Source organism: Patagioenas fasciata, chromosome 5 (assembly GCF_037038585.1).
Source record: "Patagioenas fasciata isolate bPatFas1 chromosome 5, bPatFas1.hap1, whole genome shotgun sequence".
Lineage (NCBI taxonomy): Eukaryota > Metazoa > Chordata > Aves > Columbiformes > Columbidae > Patagioenas > Patagioenas fasciata.
Window position 1 is genome coordinate 46387620 of NC_092524.1, and position 22060 is coordinate 46409679.

General features: G+C 41.6%; 1 protein-coding gene across 16 annotated transcripts in view; it reads left to right on the forward strand.

The window, feature by feature from the left end:
* TTLL5 (tubulin tyrosine ligase like 5) overlaps positions 1-22060 on the forward strand; it is a 135540-nt gene that overhangs the window by 15841 nt on the left and 97639 nt on the right. For 15 of the 16 annotated variants that reach the window (XM_071809449.1, XM_071809448.1, XM_065839130.2 and 12 more), the window contains 5 exons: positions 9709-9810; positions 9936-10027; positions 12119-12226; positions 19716-19797; positions 21308-21369. In XM_071809449.1, coding sequence (XP_071665550.1) covers positions 9709-9810; positions 9936-10027; positions 12119-12226; positions 19716-19797; positions 21308-21369 — 446 coding nt within the window. The remainder of the gene's footprint in view (positions 1-9708; positions 9811-9935; positions 10028-12118; positions 12227-19715; positions 19798-21307; positions 21370-22060) is intronic. The other variant, XM_071809456.1, reaches the window with a different exon arrangement.

A 22060-nucleotide genomic window follows, 5' to 3' on the forward strand; every position in this document is an offset into this window, starting at 1 on the left:
GGTAGTTTTATTTATCTAAGACTTCCAAAATACACAATGGAATATATTTATTGACATACCTTTTATAGCCTAGTATGAAGAAATGCATTGTTAATAAACTATAGTCTTAATTACAAACATTGACCTGCTTTTGAAGGTGACTCACCAAGTTCAGTTATGTGGAAGTCCCAAGGCTGCTCTTACAGCCAACTGTTGAATTGGTGGATTATGCTGGTTTTCTGAGAGGCATCCATGCAAGGAGAGAATAACAAGCTTAAAGAGGACATGGGGCCAGGAATAGCTTGTGTTGTTTGTGAGACTTACCCATTTTGCTGACTAGGGATGCCTCTCTCCTGTCTGACTTTCCCTCCTTCTGTGTACCTCCTTGTTGGACAGAAAGGAGCCTCGTGGTCCTGTCTTGCTTGGTGCCTGCAGACATAATGGGGGCTTGACACATCGTGTGGGGAATTCACAGTGAAATGGCTCTTCATTTTGGGGAGACTTCTCTATAGCCTACTCTTTTTCCTGAACTACTGTTTAGACTGCCTTATTCCTGAACCTGAATGACTGGAAGGGTACTAGCTCAGCAGGCACTTTTTAGTTGGATTTACATAGAATTTGAAAAATAGATTAAAAAACAACCAACCAACCCCCACCCCAACAACAACAAACAACCAAACAGGCAAAACTGAGCTGAAAACCAAACATTCTTACAAAGGGCCCAAGGAGCAGCAGCTGGAAGAGACTCTCCAGAGGGACGTGAGAGGCAGGACAGACAGCCGGGCTTCAGAGTGGCTGGTGTCTTGCAGCCTGAGCTCACCCCCATGGCCTCGCAACACCGCCTCCTTTGGTAGCCCGGCTTCGTAATTAGCACTGGCTCTGCTGGGATATTTACCTTTTCTGTGCTGGATTCCTGTGGTTTCCAAAGAATTCAGGTGCTCGCTCAGAGCCAAGGAATTCACATTACTTCACAGGCTGCTCTCAGGCTAGAGCTGGCACAGCAGCCCCATCCCCCTTGCAGTAACCCCTGCCTGACAGGTCTTCATTTCTTAGAGAGCTTAACTCACTTCTGCATGGATGCCTGTGATCAGACTACAAGCACTTTGGTAGACATGGCCTCACACAAAAGCTGTGGAGCCAAGTTTTTCACTAGATGTCCCCACTGGACCAATGAATGGTGCCTCAAGCCAGAAGACTTTCTTCTGCTTCTTGGCTTTTTAATTAAGATAAGTAGGGTTTGAGTCACTGAGGGGAAAGATCTGTCTGTCTGTCTATATATGGCTCTTAGTAGAAATTTACTGCCTATACAGAAACAAGTTATCTGATTTGAGACTGTGTTTTTTACCTTGGAGTAGTTGGGCCTCAGGCTGCTACTGTGTGAGAGTTACAAGGAAGCCTACTGTGTATTTTGTAATATATGTAATATAAATTTTTTTACTTTTTTTTTTTTTTTTTTTTTTTTTTTTTTTTACTATATGTATTTAAGTCATGGCCTAGCAATGCTCTCTGTTAAATCTGGTTCCCATGGCAGGTAGCTGGACAGTTGTGTGTGATATAGGACGTGGCCCTTAGTTATGGTCCTTGGACAAGGGTTTTGTTTTGAACAACCTACTTTTGTTGAGCTTCACAAAAACCACTCTTATAATTGAAAGAGTTGTTTAAAAAAAAAAAAAAAGGAGAAAAATGACTCCTTGAGCAATATCTGTATATCTTGCAGTGATGTAGTTAGGATATTGATGTAGCATATCACCATTCTCCAATAAAAAAGAAGCGTGTCTTGCTAGCATCAGCAACCTGTCTACTTGATGGCATATTTTAGGAAATTCTGAAGGAAAGGTAGCTAAATATTAACTAGCAAATTCATTTTTGGCAGCATGTAAGTTGAAAACTAGCAAATGTGTTAAGGAAAGATAAAAAAAGGAAAACAAATAAATGAGAAATGAGGGGTTTGTTTGTTTCTCCTGTGTCCGTGCAAGCATCTGGTGAAACTGCTCCTGGATCTTGTTCTTTAACATAGAACTGTTTGGATACTTTTGTCCAGGTTTGGTTAGATAAATTCTGCCATCATAGAGATGTCACCAAAGCTCCTTTTTATGTTTAGTAATCGCCTTACAAGCTGTGACTCATACTCAGTTGCAAACTGCCACATCAGGTGGATGCTGTAGAAAATATTCATGTTGGAGATAGAGGGAGTGTGATGGTCTCTTAGACTTCTGTTTTCTGTCCTGTACTGCAAGAGAACTGGGTCCCAGGTGGCATTTTGGAGTCTGGACCTTGATAGTGTTAAAAATGGAAATATCTATAGCTCTCCTCTACCAGTTCTAGTCTGTTGACCAATTACCTTAGGACCTTTTGTTTCTTCCCAATTTTAAAAGCAGTTCATGGGAACCATGACGAAAACTGAATGGTGCAAACAACTCTCTATGTGTCCTTAGTTCTCTAAACAGCTAATGGCATCTCATTGACTAACAGGGAAGCCAAAGTCCAACACACAGGAAGGGGAGAGGGACTGAGGAAGTGACTCCAAGCATAAAATGTGAGGAGCGTGCTTATAGGAATACTGCACTGGTTATTTCCAGGACATTTCGGTGGGAACTCTGTTTGCAGTCATGGAAAAGACTATCATAACTTGGGCTTTTTCTGTAGCACTTATTTGAGAGAAAAAGAATTAACTATTCTTCTTCCTGCTCCAGGGTTTCTTCTCTTCTCCTCCTCCTTTCCCAGGCCCTGGCTAGATGTCTCAAGCATTCCAGAACTGCCAAGTTTCATGCAAACCCATGTAACATCTTATGTAAATATTTAATGATCCAGTTTACGTATTTCCAAAATGACTTGCATATGGCAAACTTTACCTTGTGGTCAGTTAATTTCCTGAAGTAAGGCTGGGGCTAAGGCAAGGGGTGCTGTACAACCCCTCGAGTGGTGTCCTGCCTGTATGTGTGACAGAAAAAGAGTCAGTTGTTTGGGTTAAGGTAGTGTAGGGGTGTGGGTTAAGGGCCAGTCAAAGTTTGGCATGGTGTGGTGGATTTGGGTATTTCTAGAGATGAGTGTGGGCTCTGTGACATGTTGTGTAGACTGCTAGGTCAACAGGGAAAAGTGCTGCATGTCACTAGTTGAGTAGGTGGCCTGTTGAAGGTGGAGCTTAAGCTTGCGTATTAGGCTTATGGTGAACTCTTACCAGATGGGGAGGGAAGGCAGTAATCTGCCAGGATCTGAATGCTGAAGGTGATTTTTAACAGGGGAAGCCTGAAGCATGAAAGGGAGGCAGAGGTCTGGGATGCCTCTGTGCTATACTATTAGTCTGGAGGTTGAGAGTACTTCCAGAATCTGAAGTAACTAGTAAGGATTTCTCCCTTGATTTTCTGTTCCTGCTACCCAGGCCACCTGCTGCCACTACTGCTACCCTACTCCTTGCTATTGATTGCCCTTTCCCCTTCTCTGATCCAAGAGAGGGTGCAGCCAGAGGGGTGGTAAATGTGCTGTTGTTGAAGGTGAGCTCTGTCGCAGTGTGTGGTTTCTGGTAAAAGGAAATGGTGGTTGCCTTTGTTTGAGCTGGTGTGTGCCTGTGTGACTTGGCTGTGACCAGCTGAGACATGGGCAAGTGTGTCAGAACAACAGATTATGCGTGTGTCACTCCTCTATTCTAAGTTTTGAATTTTGAAATCAAGGGCATCTTCTCTGTCCTGCTGAGGAAAGGGAGGGAGGCTGCCAGGCTGTTCACAGTATGGTTACTGCTACCTCTGCCTGGGAGGCTGTATTGCTGGCAACAGTTTTTGTGGAAACTGAACAGTGCACAATCAACCTCAGTTTAACCTTTCCGATTTCCAAGTGTAGTTTTGGGTTAGAAGCTCCCCACAGTATCTCTGTTTAGAGGCTTTTGGAATCTAAATGCTTGTGTATCACGTTAGTAGGTGTCCTTATCACTTTCCAGAATTTTAAAAGGACAAGATTCATTAGAAGGGAAGGATCTTTGAGAGAATGGGAGTGCAGTAAGGCCAGGGAAACAAGTTAATGAAAGTGAATATTGTTGATATCACTTGTTCAATTTAGACAGTTAACTCAGGCTGTATATGATATTACAACAGAGGAAGGTGCTTCCCATGTCCTTGCTGCTGTGAGCTATATTATCTCTGAGTAATATGTATCACAGAGGTGACCCAGATTAATGCTGGGATAAGGGCCTGTCCTCCCCTCCATTCTGTCCCCCCTAGTCTGTCAGCAGGTGAAAGAGTTCAGTCAACACAGGAGAAATCCACCTTTGAAAACTCGTGGTTAGAACCTGTGTTTTGGAGAAAGTGGGTCTGAATTCTGGCCAAAACAGAGTTGATACCCTTCGGACGGTGGATACAGAACAGACATCCATTCCTTTCTTGATGACCTCTGTAATATTTCTGTAATTTTTAACAGGAAGGACTGCTGATTTGGATGAGGTGGGGTCAGAGGGATGCACTGAAGTGGCAGGAAACCTTCCTGTCTGACTAATAGTGGAAAATTTCACCTGTTGCTAGATCGGTTTATTTTTCACTTGACAAGTCCTACAGGAAAAATCTTCTAAGAATTCAAAGCAATGTGGATCCAGCTGTTGAACCATTCAGACCACACAAACTACCGGCAATACACAGTGGTATTGAGTCTCTACATTACAAAGCCTATGGAGTAGTCCAGAACTTGGACTGAGTCAGATCACAGTGGGGGAGAATAAGAGTTGCTTGAAGCAGAGCAAGAAACAGGTGATGTTAGTGAGCCAAAGATTGTGTTTTGAAGAGTTTCACTTGATAAATAGTCTCCTTTAGCTGAAGATGCACCTCTGCATGTGGACAGTCCAGCCTCCAGTTTAGCAGTACTCCTGGATTCCTGGCTGATTGCAGGCTCTCACATAGCAGCATCCATGAGTAATGCTTTGGCTAGGAAACAGTCCTGTCCTGGCAGATGATGACCTGGCCTTAGTTATTTGTGCCTTCATCACTCTTTGGCTGGATAGTAGCAATATGAGGTACCTGGGCATGAAGCCTTTAGTGCTTAGGAAAATATTAATAGCCCGTGCCGAATCTTGCAGCATGTGCCTGTGGTAAGTTGTGTTACTGAGAAAGCATCAGGCTTGCCCTTTGTTTTCTGTGCCACCTTACCATATATTTTCTAAATTGCTTTTAGAATCTTGACCCTTATCTTTTAGGTGACAAATATTCAGTTCTTTGAAGGAGCCTGAAATTGGCAAAGGGGCCCAAAACTGGGAGAGAGGCCTGAAATTGGAAAAGAGGGGGGCCTGCAATGAAGTCAGAAAAGAGCAGGCTATTACAATGAAATATTCCTCTAAAAGACTGTCAGATTTCTCAAGATTTTATTCTAACCTCAAGTTAACACCTAGAAGATTTTACAAACATTGAAGTTTTCCTACTTTCTACTCTTACTGTAAGGCCTGTTCCTATGACCTTAGTGTCTCTGAAAATAACCTGTGAATTTCTGTTGAAGGAAGACAGTCTGTAGCATGTGAGTCTCCTGTCTTTCCTGGAGAGAACAAGTGCGGTGGCTGAGTAGCTTTGTTACTACAGTGGAAATATAGTATGAAAAACTGTAGTAAAACTACAGAGTGCCAAAGGTAGTCATAACTGGTCTTTCAGTGGTAGTAACACTTTTACATCCCAAGCAAGTGCAAAACACAGTGGGGGTGTGGGCTATTGCCAGCATTGTACCTGTGGTCTGTCACCAATCTAACATCCAGAGGCTACTGATAGAGACTCTAGAAATTACTTGGATTTTCCATTTGCAGACTTGCACTTAGCATGAGGCTAGTAAGGCTGTCAGACCAGCTCTCCGAGAATGTATTAATCTGGCATTTGAATCTTTTGTTTAAAACCTGGATTTTTTTTTGATAGAAGACTTGAGTTATTTAATGTTTTGTGATGGTTTGGTTTTTTTTTTTTTGATGCATTGCTGATCTGGCCCATGATATCCCTTAAGATAACAACATCCTGGTAGAAGAGAAAGTTTGTGTGCTGAGAGCTCTAAAACTCATTGAAATACCTTCTGAATGATCATTTCCCATGGCAATGTAAATTCTATGGGCATGGAGTTCAGACCACCTAGTAATTAAGGATGATCTCTCTAGAAGGAAACTAATGCAAGCATTTGCAAGGTAAAGAAATACTGTTGTTTAGAAGGATTGTGTGTCTGTCAGGGCTTCATATCCTCATATTTCTGATTATGTGCATAATTTAAAAAATAAGCTGATAAGCATGGTGAGCCTCATTGCCCTTTGCTTCAAAGTATCGGGGGAGCCATGACTTCGTGAAATAGCTTGCTGCTTGTGCTCAGTAACTTCCAGGATGTGGCTGAAAGCATATTATCAACAAATGCTTTCAGTATGCTGCCAATAAATGATTGTTAAGATGGAGATGATGAAATCATAATTAAGAACAAATATAGGGCTGTTGCCACTATTTTCAAAGCAAAAGTGCTAAATCCACAAAACTTACAATTAAACAGAAAAGAAATTCAAATACTTTAAGCTGTGGAAATATGTGGAAAGGGGATCCAAACTTCCACACTCTTTTCTGTTGCCAACTGCTCTGACTTCATGTGTAGTTAAAGCTCAGAAAAATATGGTGCGAATTCTTTTTTACCTTTTTTTTAATCTTGCTGCTTAGAGTTAATTACATCATGGAGCTGTTTGGCTTTGTTTGTTTGTTTTGGTTTTTTCCTGCTTCCACTTGTGTATGTAAGGATAGAGTTAATCTGATAAGCATCTTCATGGATTTGCTGGTATAGTTCTTGTGGAGAGAGATTTCTCAAAATGGCTACCAAGTGAGGGCAGTAGTGGCTTCATTTTCACTGAGAAATTGGTGGTGTGGTGTGGGGTTTTTTTTGTTTGTTTGTGGTTTTTTGTTTGTGTTTTTGTTTGGATTTTTTTTTTTTTTGCAGTCCTTTCTAAAGGAAGGATTTTGTGTGTGTTTAACTTGTTAGATGTCCTTGTATAGTTCAGCTTCTTCTGAACTATGGAAAATAATAGGGGAAGGATGAAGAAAGATGACTATTAATAAAATAGGTTGGGGGTGCATTGTTTTCTGGACACTAACTTCATTGCACAGCCAGATGCTCAGAATTCTTCTCCCTGTCTCACTCTTCCATTTTTCTTGAGCACTGCCTCCCATTTTCCGCTTTGAGGCTTCACCCAAATCTACTTTTCTTGCAACTAACTGCCCTCCTTGGTACTTTTTCCCTCTTGTCAGGGCTTCTTAGGAAGGCATAGGTCTGACTTCCCTGTTACCCTTTCTTACTCCCCTTTATCTCTTTTGGGACATTGGCATCTTAAGCTATTGTGATATAGGAGGATGATCAGAGTGAATGAGGTGGTTTTTTTCTCACTTTTTTTTTTTTTTTAACTAAAACATACTTGTTGTTATGAGCTGTGGTGGTTAGCAGTGGCTCATACTGGTCATTCTGCCAACCAGATGCCCTGGATTCTGTCCTTGATCTTCTGTTTTATTTATTTTTCTCCAAAGTCTGAGGCCTAAAATGTATGTTAAAACAGGAATTGATTACCTGCAGAATAAGATGATGATTGCAGTTGGATTAGGTAGGTCCTTCTGCCTGAAACTATTCTGTTACATTGTATTTAACTTGATGGAATGTCCTTGTCTGGATGTAGGATTTCCTAAGTGTCACCAAATACAGTATTCTGCTTAATGTTTGAGAGTGGTTTCTTGCTTTATTTTAAAGTTGGTTTGTGGTCTGCTCCTAAAATGGATGCACTTCCCCCTTTCTGCTTTGACTCTGCATCCTAACACTCTCCTTTGTTATGCCTGAAAGTGGTTGCAACTGCATCTGATTGAAAGTTAATTGGTATCTTTCAATATTTGGTCAAGTGGCTGTTCAGTCAGACCTGTGATCTGACTTGCCTGTAGCTGTGTAATTTGTGGAGCAGATCAAACAGCGTGGCTGGAGTGTGCTGATGAGCTTTCAGCTGCAGTGCGTCCTCCTTACATTGACAAAGGCTGATGGTGCAACTACTCCTTTAGAAAGAAACTTTTGCACAAGATGTAGTCTTAAACTCTTTGAATTGGCGTGGCTATCAAGTGAAACAGTCCTGCAGTCTTCCTGGCTGCTGTTCCTATTCTCACGTTAACCCTTTCCTTTCCTGCACAGATATATGACCAGTTCCTCTCTGGCTGCACAGTGCAAACTGGAATGGAGGGGCAGCTTGGGCAACTGTCCCAGCAGTTGTTTGCAGGGAGCTCCTTTCCCTTCCCCAGAAGCTTATATTGTTTCAGCATTCATTCAACCTCTTCTTAAAGAGGTGTGCTGTTGATAAGATCACTGTTAAAATTGCTTCAGTGCAGTTTTATGTTGTATTGCTGTGCTCAATCAGGGCCTTGTAGTGTCCATTGTATTGTGTCACTGCAAGCATTTCTGTATCCATGCAGTGAACTGATCTGATTTGATAAATAGCTTAGCAAAAAAGGCCATGTTTAGATGGCTTGCTGTGCAGGACAGACACTCTTGTGCCAGTATTGTGCAGGTAAAATGAAGGTGGACAGCTGAGGACAGAGTATGGATAGCTTAAGTCTGTGTGGCCATTGGAGAAGGCGTGGAAAAAAAAAAAAAGCTTGTCAAGGTACAACTTTGTAGCTGAATCAGGGATCTACCTTTGTTTTTTGGCGCCCTATTCCCTCTGCCTCCCCTTCAACAGAAGACAAACAAAAATCTTTCAAATACCTTACAAACCAGAATCCTGGGCTATTTTTCAACTGGATCAATTCTTTGATTCATTTCAACACAAACATCTGTGATGGTAGTGTATGACTGAGGTAGTGGTGATGGAGTACTTGGTTACAGTATGGGTAATGCCTTTTGACCTGGAGGTTACCACTGTTTCCATAATAAACAGGCTGATATAACTGTGATTATGTTGGCTGTAGCAGGCTTCATATAGAGACTAGGTAAGCTTGTAGCAGTGTCTTGCTCCTGATTGTGATCTTCCCTGCTGTCCCTTTCCTTGTACACAGTTACGTGACACCTTTTCGATCTGGGAGGGCTGTGTATTCCCTGAAAATGACAGCACCCTGGAGCAGGTGCTGCCTTGTTGGACAAATTGGTCCTGCCTGCAGGTTGTACCTGGTTTCCTGGATGTTCCTTGAGAAAGAGGATTGACAATTGTAGACTCTGTAGTTTTTGGTGGTAGGAACGTGTTCCCACCCTCAGCTTTTCCTAAGGCATCCTTGGAGTACAGAAGAACTGAGCGGTGCTTATGAGACTTGAGGAAATACTGACTGTAGTATGCATGTGTCTTGTGATGGCCATGAATATGCGTGTTTCCCAGGACCAGTGGATCTTACATATTCATCATAGGTCCTGTTGTGAAATTGAGGGGACTGTGATGCTGACTGTGTAAAACTAAGTGGCCTATTTGGGCAGAAAGCCTGAGGACCACAAATCTAAGCAGCGAAGGAAATATGTGCCTAGTATGGTGTATATACTGTTATACTGTGAAAACTCCCAGAAGAGCAAATGAAGCTCCCTCCTCTAAGACACTGAAAAGAGACTAAATGTACCTGAATGTGGCCCTTAAGAATAACTATATTTATTGTGAGGGAAGGTTGTTTTTCATGAAGTCTCATTACATGCGTTCTCTCCCTGGCTGCTGTTGTTGAGTGGTCTGTGTTGTAGTAGGTCACATTTAGCAAGCTTGTCACTTGGTCAAGAAGTATTGTCAATCTTTATCCCTCTTTACAGGTTTGCAACAGTGAGGTACGACCAGACATCCAAGAACATTAAAAACCAGTTCATGCATCTGACCAACTACAGTGTCAACAAGAAGAGTGGAGATTATGTCAGGTACTTGGCCAGAAAGTGGTACTTGATTTCTAGAGGTTGAGCCAATTTACCTAAGTTGATCTAAGGCTGGTGCAAGTCCCTAGAGGTAGGCCAGTGGTGTCAGCTGCCTTGTCATTTATTTTTAGCTGTGATGATCCTGAAGTAGAGGATTATGGAAACAAGTGGAGCATGAGTGCAATCCTGAGGTACTTAAAACAAGAGGGGAGAGACACCGCAGGTCAGTAGAGATCTTGTTCTTTTATTCTTTTGTTGGATCTTAATCATCTCACTAGTGCAAATCCGAAGAAGTGAGGGAAGACCCCGAATGAGTCCCATTTAGCACCATAGCAGGGTGGAGGGAAGCATTGTTCCTTACAGCTTACTCACTAGACCTGGACATTTATTCTTTATCCCCAGAGATGAGTCTTATCCCCAGAGATGAGGCCTCCCCCTTCCCTTTTGCAAATACTATTCTGGGACTTTCTCAGGACATGTTTCTTAATATTTTACTTACATTTCCGATTTCTTAAGGTCATTCCCTTCCTTCTAAAAGCTTCCCTCCCTCTACTGCTCCCATGACCTGTTCAGTCTGATGAGTGACCAACTTCTGGAGAACTGTGCCAGTTTGAATGACTCTTGGATGTGGTGTCATCTTTCCATGGCTCAGGTTTTTGCTGGGTGTTTTCATTTCAGTCTGTGTTTCATATAAAATAGCTCCCTCTTCCACACCTTTTCCAGGTCTGCTGGGAGTAAATGCATCTGCAGAGCAGAATCCAGGTATATCCTTCAAGGGATAAATTACCTGTGATACTGAGGCATCAGTAATGCTACTGATAGCAGCTATGCCCATATTGCAGATGTTGCCAGGGAACACTTAGATATTGGAGGAAGAGGTTTGAATCTGGCTTTTGAATGGAAGTAGACTTTTTCCCAGTCATATGCATACATGGCTGTCCAGTCACTTGCACCATATGTTTTCAGTAAGCTGCGTATGCATAGTTGTTTATATTGATACATTTCCCCACCCCAACCTAAAGTATAAAACATATACTTTTAATTATTAAGTAAATTCCTGAGCAATGCAACTGGGTTTCTCTAACTATCTGTTACAAGTCTTCTTGCACCTTTCTCTAATGCATCTGGTTCTGGCCGTAAGGAGGCAGAATGCTGGCTGGAAAGTGCTGACCTTGTCTGGGCTGGCAAGATTTTTGTGTTCTGGGATGTTTATGTGCACTTAGACATTCTCATGCTGTGTTGCTTCCACTTAGTCGTCTTCTGGCACAGAAGTTCGCATTGAATTTGCTTACATGGTCCTCTGTAATTATTCAGGTCCCTGCATGTCATCATCTTAACATGAGAAATAGTACTTGTAGGCCTAAATCAGACCCTCTAGTCAAGTGGTTTGTACTAGATGTTCTTTGGGACAGGGGTTACCAAATGTGTGGATTTGCTGGAGGTCTTATGTGTTTACTTGTGCTCCCCTTGAGGGATGGAGAAGGCTCTCCTGTCAACCCTACTGACTTTTCAGTCTAGGACTCTAGTGTTCATGTCCTCCTCCTTTCACTTCTCTGTTGCTTGTCCTTGAAAACAGAAACTAAGTGTGGTGTTCTTTCTGTTGCGTGACTCATCTCAAGCCTGGTGTAGAATCCAGATCTACATCTAACATGCATATTTTCTTGTCTTTTTCTCCCTCTGTCAGCTGAGATTCCTGGTCGTGAGCTCTGTTTACAGGCTTATACATGAGCTGGAGAGAACTTGGTGAAACTGCAGATTATCTATAGGTCAACAGGGCTGAAAGCTGCCACCAGTCCTGTCATTTTGAAATGATTTGTGAATCATGGTATGGGAACAGCTGCTTTAGAGGAAGGTGCAACATCACAAAACAGTTGTCTCATAAAATCCACAATAAAAATTTTTATAACTCTGTTGCTATGACTTATTCTCTGTAGTTTAGGGTCTTATCTCGCTAACCCACTCTTGTTTAATCCTTCCTAATACTCTGAGTGGGTGATGATCAGACTCCAGCTGACTTGTGCTGATGTGCTGGCCACATATTTCTGCTTGCTTGCACTGTACATATACTCACTTTTATCATTCTCATTTGTGAGTATTTTTGCATGACGATACTTACGCATGTATCTATGAATACTTATGCTTGCATGGATTTCCAGACATCATTGCTTTGTTACCCATAGGCTCTCACGTGCTTTGATTCACAGAGGTATCTGTCCATATGCTTCTGCTCACGTTTTTCTAAATATTGTGTGCTATTTCACAATCTAATTTTTTTTTTCCTACTTCTATTTTTTTCCTCCTCTCCTCCTTGCAGCACTGATGGCCAGTGTGGAAGACCTGATTATCAAGACTGTAGTTTCTGCTGAGCTGGCCATTGCGACAGCCTGTAAAACTTTTCTTTCACATCGTGGCAGCTGCTTTGGTAAGGCACTGGGAGGCATCTTTGTTGATTAAGTCTACGAGTACTGTCTGAAACTTCCAGCTTTCTGATGCTACAGAGAAACGTGCATTCCCTGTTGCAAGGAAGCTGGATACTGGTTTTATTCTCACTATAGGCCTCCGTGAGGGCAGGGGCTGCTGAATCACAGTGCCCCTGTGCCATTGTCGTTCATCAGACTCTCATGCTATATAATGGGAAGATGAAAACGGACTTGAAAGGGAACTGGGAAAGTGCTGGAAAGTTGAAGGTACTGGCCCACTAGTGCCTTTGCAAAGGATAGTTGTGGATGATTAAACATCCCTTTAGAGCATCTAATATTTTCCGTTGATCCATCTAGTGTGATGTAGTTCTGAAATATTGTCCTACGTTCATCTGAGGACTAGGGAGGAATGTGTAATGCAGTGGCTGAAATGATGGTGGTGATATTGCTTCTGGGCTTGTTCCTGTGTGAAAGTACCACATGGTGGCGTGAAAACCTATTTCTGGCAGAAGCTGGATGCAGAACTATGTGCTGGCAGAGGGGTTTGAGAACTTGCTGGCTGCAGATGCTGGGATGAGGTCCAGAAAGCAGCGGCTGGTACCAGAGTGTGCCTTCTCCCGCTTTCCAGTGGCTGCTTCCCAGCCTTCCCGAAAGAGGCCTCCTCCTGCTGTTAGCTGCCCTTTGCTCATGTGGGTACATGCATGAAGATGGAGTCTTGGGGAAATGAGTCTAGAATTAGTCTCAGTCAGTGCTTATACCAGATATTAAGCTTGGCTTAAGCTATCCTGTGTTTAGGTATTGAGACTTACATTTAAACTACCTGTGACAGATAAATCCATTTGTGTGGTCCTTGTATTATACTTGGGTATTACCAAGTCTGCAGCTTTCAGCAGTTCAGCATAAATGCTGTCATCTTTGGATATTTGGGGGTGATGAGACAGTGAAGAATCAAGGAGGAGCGGTAGCTGATATTTTGTTTAGTTATCTGCCAAACTAGCTACGTCTCTGGCTTTAGCTTCTCCTGAATATGATGCCTTTATTCAAAGCTGGAGAACCTTGACATACATGTGGGATTTATGAGTTAGGTAATAGTTTTAGTGAAATAGCAGCTTATTAGGTACAGAAATGTCAACAACTGGACTGAAAAAAAAAATGCACACCAGAAAACTTGCCTGCCTCTTTTTTTTTTCTTCTCCCTTTTCTTTACTCAGTTTTGTCTCTGGATTCCTCTGAGCTGTGTATGTGGAAACTTAGGTTCCTCATGTATTTTCTGCTGGGCCTGCCTGTGAGGTTATTCCACTTCCTGCTGCCTCCCCAGGGCTGGACTAACCACCCTCTCAGATGCTCCCCCACAAATAAACTGTTTTGTTCCATTTATTTCAGTGTAAACATGAATTAAGAGCTTCCCAGGAAAGAGAGCTTAAGTAGGAGCCATACTGCTTCCCTAGGGAGCCTGAGGCATTTCCAGAGCTCAGTACTTTCTACCACCTTCCCCCACAATTAAGTGGTGGTCCTTGTCCGAAGGATCTAAACTGCCCTGTTCGTGCTGTATGGCTCAATCTTCATCCACATATCTTGTTCTGACACTCTTCAGTTGTACCACTTTTAACCCTTTTGTATATTAAAAAAGGCAGTTTTTCTAGCTGGAAATGTTCAGAATGGCTGAGTTCATAGCTGTTACCATGAGGGAGAAAACTGGGAATGTCTGTTTCAAGGCAGCATGCAGAGGCTCCCAAGAGCCTTTATTTTCATTCTGGGCTTGAACAATAAAACTGCCTGTGTGTCCTGAGAAAGACTGATCATTTGAAAAGTATCTCGGACTTTAGAAACCCATATCTGAGATTCAGATACAGAGGTAGGCCTGGTTTGGAAAACTTCTAGAAAATATTACTAAATGTGTATTCTACTCTAGTCTTTGTAATGCTATTCTAAAAAATAGGACTCCATTACAGTGACCACCTTCTTGCTAGAAATTAAATCACAAGTACATATTTATCTAGGTTAGGTTGCCCACTTTTTTTCTCTAACAGTTTAGCACTGCTGTGGTCCTTCATTCATTTCCCAAGTAAATATTGTTATGTGTGTTTAGTTGGTTTGTTTGTTTGTTAAATGTAATATACTTGTTTTCTAGGTTTAAGGGAATAGGCTCCATTTATGGCTTCTCCATGTTCTAAAGTAAGACTTGTGAGACAGTCTGTATGGTTTCAGCTACCCATGCTTGCCTAAAAAATGAGAGCGGTAGGTCAGGATGATTCTTTTTCTAATATCAAAGCCAAGTGCTGATGACAATTTGTGGAAAGATTGTAGTGAGTCCTCCTTTGGCCATGTCATGTGAGCTGTTTACTGCATTCTAGTAATCAGTTCTCAGAGGACTTGGGATGCTCAGTAGTTTTGTACCTCTGAAGTGCATCACAGAAAGTAGTGTAAGTACTATGTGATTTTGCTGCAGCCTTGATCATGCATTGTTTTTAAAAATGTGAGCTCAAGCCTCTGTTTTGTTCTTGTGAAATTCCTCATGTAAAATTAAGCTGCCCCCCCTCAGTGGGATGAGGGAGAGAACTGGAAAAAAGAAAAAGGTAGACCTCTTGGTTTTAAGATACAGAGTTTAACAGGACAGAAAGGAAAATCATAATAATAGAATATTATAAAATGAGTGATGCAAAATACAATTGCTCGCCACCTGGTGATCAATGCTCAGCACTTCCCCTGGCCAGCTTCCCCCAAAATATATACTGAGTGTGGTGTCATATCCCTTTGTCCAGTTGGGGTCAGCTGTCCTGGCTGTGCCCCTTCCCAGCATCTTGTGCATCTGGCACCATGTGAGAAGGTGAAATGTCCTTCACTACTTAGCAACAACTAAAACATCAGTGTGTTATCACCATTATTCTGAATCCAAAATGCAGCACCATACAAGCTTCTGGAAGAAAATGAACTATCCCAGCCAAAACTAGGGCATAAAGCCAGCATAATTTCCACCACGACTCCTGTTCTTTGATGTTAGCCTTGAAGATGGCCTTATTAGCTTTTCTGAATTCAGAGTAGAAGAATGATTCTGAGTCTGATTTTGGTATAGGTGATGAACCCAATTCTGATCTTCACCAAAGAAAGCAGTGATTTATGTAGAAGGAGGGCAAGCAAGATGGTTAAAAAGTCTTGAGAGCAACATTTATGAGGACTGGCTGAGGTCACTTGGTTTGTTCAGCTTGGAGAAGTGAAGACTGAGGGCTGACCTCATGGTAGTCTACAGCTTCCTCAAAGAACACAGCAGAGGGGGACAGAAGGTTCTTTACAGAGAGGGTGTTTGGTCACTAGAACAGGGAGGCTGTGGAGTCTCCTACTTTGGAGACATTCAAAACCTGCCTGGACACATTCCTGTGTAACCTCATCTAAGTGTTCCTGCTCTGGCAGGGGGATTGGACTGGATGATCTTTTGAGGTCTCTTCCGGTCCCTAACATTCTGTGTTTCTGCGGTTCTATGTAGGCACCTGAAATTAGTCCAACTAAGTGTCCTTCAGGCTTCAGTAGAAGGAAAAAAGGTTGAGAAGTCACCTTATAAGTGATGAACTTTCTCTGGTTACCCATTGTGGAGAAAGTGCCTCTGAGTAACGTGATTACACATTTGGCCAAGCTAGTATAACAAACTCTGGCAGGTGCAGGCTGCATCTTGTGAAGCAGACAAGAATGTCAACATGTGCAATAATCATGCCCCCTCTTATTGGGTCCTCTCCTGTAATAACACTGAGAGATGAAGCCTTTCTCTGTTAAAGTTATCTAAAAAAGGGAGTTAAGCTGTATTATTTGGAGTGCAAGGCAACTTCCCCCACAAGGCTGCAGCACCAATACTTTCCCCAAAACCTTTGGTGTCCAGAGTAGAGGGTTCTGTTCTGTTACTTGATATGACACAGTGTGACCTTTTGCTTATCTAAGCCTAAACCGTTATGCTAGCTTGTTGTAGAATAACAGGAATGATTTGAGACCTGACTGTGATAGCCTTGAAAATACAGATTTGTTTGAGTCCCCATAGCTGTTAAGATGTGCTTTACCAGAGTTGGAGCAGGTACTGTACCATCACTAGAAAAGGTGATGGAGTTAATTTAGAAAATACTATGTAGTCTCTGAAGCCTCAAGTTTGGCAGTGTGTTCAGCAAAGCAGTATATCCATCACTATACTCTTAGAGGTTTTTCTCCCTTGTGCTGTCTGGTTGCTGCTTTGAATGAAGTTGTAGCACAGTTAACTTTTCTAGCTGAAGCTCCTTGATGTATGTTGTCTATAAGCATGGTCTGCAGGATACCTTTAGTTAAAGCACCAAAAAGGTAGGAAGGAAAAATACTTGAATTTCAGTGGCACAGGTATAGTTTCTTGTATTAGGAACATCTGTAAATATGCTCCTGCTTAAAATGAGCTGATTGATTTTTATTGTACAAGCAGATGAGTTAGGTATGCAACATTTTTTTCAGTGTATATGCATCCTTCATAACCTCATTTTGCCTCCATTCAATTGCAGAACCTGTACTTTGCAGTAAAGCTCCTTTTTTTTCCCTAGTGAACAAGCTGAAAACAAAGACCAGAATTACAGTGACCCTCTAGGAATTGAGCTTATTCATTCTGTGCAAAATCATGAAAACATTGTTTGCGCTACCAGGCTATCACTTCTGGCTTAGTTTCTAGACTTGCAGAGAATAGCAAATTCTTTAGGGATATTTTCTAAAAGGGGGTGCCAATGAAGTCTTTGACAGGACTATAAGCCAAGCTTGGAATACATGATAGTTTACCAGAACCAAAAAGCTTGAAATCATGTCTCTAGCCTTCCTCTTAGTCTTAAATAATGGCATTGGCAAAAAAAAAAATCTCTGGCAGAAGTGTTGCTGTTAGACTTTGGCCTGAAGCTGGCCCTTCTCTTGGGAGGATGGGAAGCTCTGTCAGCAGTGACTTCTCTGTGGGGGCTGGACGGGAGAGCCAGGCTGTTCCTGCTGAGTCTTGGCAGCTGCTTTTACCTCCTGATGTAATTCCGATCTCTTTAGCAAACAGCAAGGGTGAAACATGTTTCTGTGGATTGTGTAACAGTAGCAAGAGGAGAGGATCAAGGGAAGGCACTGTGGAAATTTGATATCTTAGTTTCTTCTATTCTTCCCTTAATAACAATAACGATGCAAGGTGGGTTGTCATAAACCTACCATTGCCATAGCATAAGGTATGTGTTTCTCTTTCAGTCATTCTCTTTTTCTTTGCTCTCTCTGCAGAGGGAAATAACAATCTTGCTTATGTTGGTAATTGCAGAGGATCTACTTCTGACCTTGCTATGCTCATGTGACTGTATGTCTTTGTGCTGCCTATGTATTTATTTTTACAAATCATAGTGGGGTTTTATAGTAGAAAGGATACTTCTATATGTAATCGAAGTAGGTCATCTTCCAGATGTGGAAGAGAGCCAAGGAGATATTTCTAGGATAGCTGAAAACACAGGTGATTTGTGTTTTGTTTGTGCCCTAGTATTGTGGGCAGATTTGAGAACCCCTTTGTGCTAAGTCCTATGTGGGAACCTGCAAGGCTTAATTCTGTTGCCAGAACATGGATATTACATATCTCCTGATCATGCCCTGAGGTAGCAGAAACATCTCTCAAGGTGTTCTAGATATGACCTACAATAGGTGAGACTTGGGGCATTATGCAGCAGTAGTGGAGTCTTCCTAGGATGCATTGCAGATCGTATTAGGTATGTGTCAACAATGGAATTGAGTCAACAGGGATATCCCAAAGAGTTTTCTGTCCTAATAAACAAGGGAAAGGAGAATAAAGCACCAGCTGCATGATCAAGGCTAGCTAAGGTCAAGAGGTCACTCACATGTATTTGTAAAAGTGGGTGGAGTGGGTAACTGGGTGGGAAAGAGGGAGGTTTAAGGAGCAAGTGGTTTAGAAGGGAGCAATTGTGGGAGAGGAGGACAAAGTCAGAGGAGCCAAAATACAAGTGAAGGTCTTTTGAGGGGCAGAGGGAGAGAATGGCCAGCAGCAAAAGCAGCAGCAGCCAGTCAAAACAAAACACTCTGCTTCCTGCCTGGGGCTGGGAGGTTGTAGACCAGCAGCTGCCACAGGCCCACTCACCGCTTCTCTGCCTTGGGCATCAGCAGTTCCTTTTGATTAAAAAGTTTTGTTAATGTTTACACTTATAATCCCCACCTCCTCCTCTTCTCTCTGCTGCAGCCTTTTCTGTCTGGGGAGCAAGAGAGCCAAATGTAGATTCAGCCTCATTTCTTTGGAGCGAACCAACTCCTTAACTCTCTGCTGTTTTGCTTCCCACTCAATGTCTGGCTACACAGTCTAGAAAAGCAAGCAGGCAATACTCACTCTGCTGCCATTGCCTTCCTTTCCAAGTCCCCCCCACAGCTCATCAGCTTCCTGTTCTAAGCTACATGAGCTCTCACACAGCTGTCTGCATAGGAAGAGCTTGTCAAGCAGTCCAGCTCTCTGGAGCCAGCATCAATGTCAGGCAGGCAACAAAAGGCCAAAGCCAGAATTCAAGGAAAGCAGCATGGCAAAGAAACTCTCCTGCTTTCACTCCAGACACTAGGGAACTGGTTAATTCCATGGAAATCCTTCTTCTCTGCCAATACACTGTTCTGTGGGATGTTTTGAAAAAATGTACATAAGTTACCCTGATGATCATTAGCTTTACTTCTTGATGCTGGAAGAGGGAATTGCATTAATGCCAACTTCTGATTTGCAGTCTTCTTTGTGTAGCATCCTTCTTACGACTCTGTCCAAGCTAGAGAGAACGTGTGTGTAAAGTGAAACAATAAAATCAGTCTTGGAATGGGAAGCTGGCTTCAGTCTGACCTGTGTAGAGCAGAACACGTCTAACAGATGTAATATGTTATGAATGTTTGAGAAACTAAGGAAAAAATATTTCTGTAGTGGTTTGCTGCAAAGTGGGAACCTGTCAATAAGATAGTTATGAGAGGTTGTCCATGTAGATGAAGCTGCTGAGGAGAAGGCTCTTGTAGTCCCATGGGGATCTTCCACAAAACCATACATGAATAATTGAAAAGAATATGATGCTTGAAAAACCCAAGATTTTCTGTAGCTGTCTGGAACAATTAATATAGGGATTAAACCGTAAAAAGGAGAATGAAGTTCTGTTGTGTCCAGGATCCAATGGAAGAAGTAGATGGGACCTGCTGGGCTTGTGTCAATTCTATGTGAAAACAAGTAGTGGAGTTCTGCATGAACTGCAGTTTGTGGATAGCAAAGAATTAATTTTTCCACAGAATACTTTTCTAAGACTCATTTTCTGTTTCCCTCTTTCCCCAACAAGCAGAATGTATTTAATCTTGATTCTGAGGAAGTGAAATTTTTCACTCTTGGAATGTTATTATTTGTTCAGCCCTAGAGATTTCACTGGATTTAAAATAAATTATATGGATAGGAACAACATGATAGAGGTGCAGATTTAAAGGTGCAGTAAGGTAAACTTACAGTATTTGCTGTGTTTTCAGAGCTGTATGGTTTTGATGTCCTTATTGATGATACTCTGAAGCCCTGGCTGTTGGAAGTAAACCTATCCCCATCATTGGCCTGGTAAGTGATTCCCAGTTTAATGAGAGACTGGAACTGTTGCTAGAGATGGTTGTCCTTGAAATGTATGGTCCTAGGAGAGCATGATTTCAGGATGTCTACAGAGTATTTGTTCCACGGCTAATTGACAGAGAGGATAGTCCTTTGCTTTTTCTTTTGCATAAACAAACTTATTGCAGCAGGCTTTGAAATAACACAGTTGGGATTCCATTTTCTTTTTAATTATTTCTCCTCCACAGTCCATCATCATTGCTAACACTTCAAAATCTCCCATTATAGATGAATTTTGGAGCTCTCCAAACTCTTGTGTGGGATTTCAATACCCTTGGCTGAGTAGAGAGTTTGAGATTTTGGAGTCCAAGCATTTTGCTTGACTTGAGTACATAGATATATGCTTGGGCTCAAATTTTTGATCTAGTACTCTCTTTAGTTAAAATCTAAAGAGTGAGTGTTCTTTTGGCCCTTATGCTGACCCTTAGACTCTAATGAGACTTCAGGACTTATTTTTGTACATCTCCAGTTATGTGTGTTTTCTGGACTACTGCTTAACTTTACAGGAGCACAGATGACAATGCACTTTTGTAGTACTGTGTGTAATATTTCAGTTATGATGGTATAAATAAGCTTTAAGTTATATGTTCCTGGAATAACCACATCTGACCTTCCTCTTGATTTTCTTTTTTTCCTGCTTCTTTATCCTGCATAGAATTTTTGTTTTAATACACTGTCCGTAACCCTAGCTGCTACAGTACCCATTTTGTTTTCAGGTGCAACTAGAACGTTTCCACAACATTTAATTTCCTTGTTTGGTGGTTTGTGCTTGTATAAATACACACTGAATTATTTGCATCCTTTACTACTTAAAACTCTAATATCTACATCTTTTGCTCTGCTTTGTTATGATTGGCATTTTCTTTGCTGAGCTGTTGACATCTATCACTGTGCTGCAGAACATGACTGATTTCTTTGCTCCCAAGGAGCCTGTCTGATCTGAACTGGATTCATTGATGATTTTTTTTTTTTACCCACTGTATAAAATGGTGGATGCTTCCTATCTGTCCCAACTGTTTGATCTCTTCATATCTATCACCTTCCCTAATCATTTGTTCCCATCCATTAGAACTAACCCATCTGATGATTTTATGTGGATGATGCATAGGTAACTGTAGTTTTGAATAATTCTATGACAGCAACCATTATCTACTCCATGAAATGTAGCGTATATCTATTCAGAGAAAATGTTTCTAGCCAAGCAGAGCTAAAACAAGACTGTGTGTTGCTGCATTAGAAGACTAAAACTGTGAAAAAGGGTAAACGAACTGAATAATCTGTTACTCTTTCATCTTTACTTATGTATGTGAAAAACACCTACTTTTCCTCCTTTGTTGATTATGTCTGTGTTAAGGACCAATACAAAGAAACTATATTGGAAGATATCTCGGATATTGAGGCCTTCCTCTCATTTAATGCCAGAAAAATAATACCTCTTGTCTTGTTTTACATGTGGTGATAGTGATGCCCCTTTGGACCTGAAGATCAAAGCTAGCATGCTCTCAGACATGTTCACCCTTGTAGGTGAGTGTAACAAAAATCTCCTTTAGTCTTTCACTTACTTTAAAATCAATAAAAGGTAGATTTATGAGCTGCATGTTATTAAATGATTATAATAGAGGAGAACTCTGGTTAAGGAGACTGACCGTATTTAGCACTGGCAAGTTGTAGGTGTGCAGCTCGCTTCAGAATAGTCTGGCTGTTTGTGATGTGCAGGTGTTATTAAAAGTCCTTAGTTTGGTATTTGGAGATGCCACTCTTTAGCAGGTGACTTCTGCTTAGCCCTCAGAATCAGTATTCATGCATTGGTTGTTTTTTTTTTTTTTTTAGGTTGAACGTGTGGGTTCTGGTTAGGCTATGTTAGAAGTACAGTGACAATTGTGAAAACTGCATGACTGTCTAGTGCCCAGCACCTTTTAGGCATCCTTAGTACATTTGGGTTCAGTTACTTGACACAACTTACCCCCAATACTAAAAGAGGCGGAATTGTCATTAAGTAGTCTTCTCAGCCATTTAAGAAATGGAACCTATCTCTGTGCTCCTGTTCAGTAACCCGTCTTATTTATTTAAGTACTTGGTTTTGAAGCAAGTTCCAGTTTTATTCAAAAAATGTAATGCAATGTACAGTTTGGATTAAACAAAGCAAGGCATAAAAAAGAAAAGCATCTTTTTGGTCTTTGGACAGGGACAGCAAGGTAATGTATAGACTGAGATC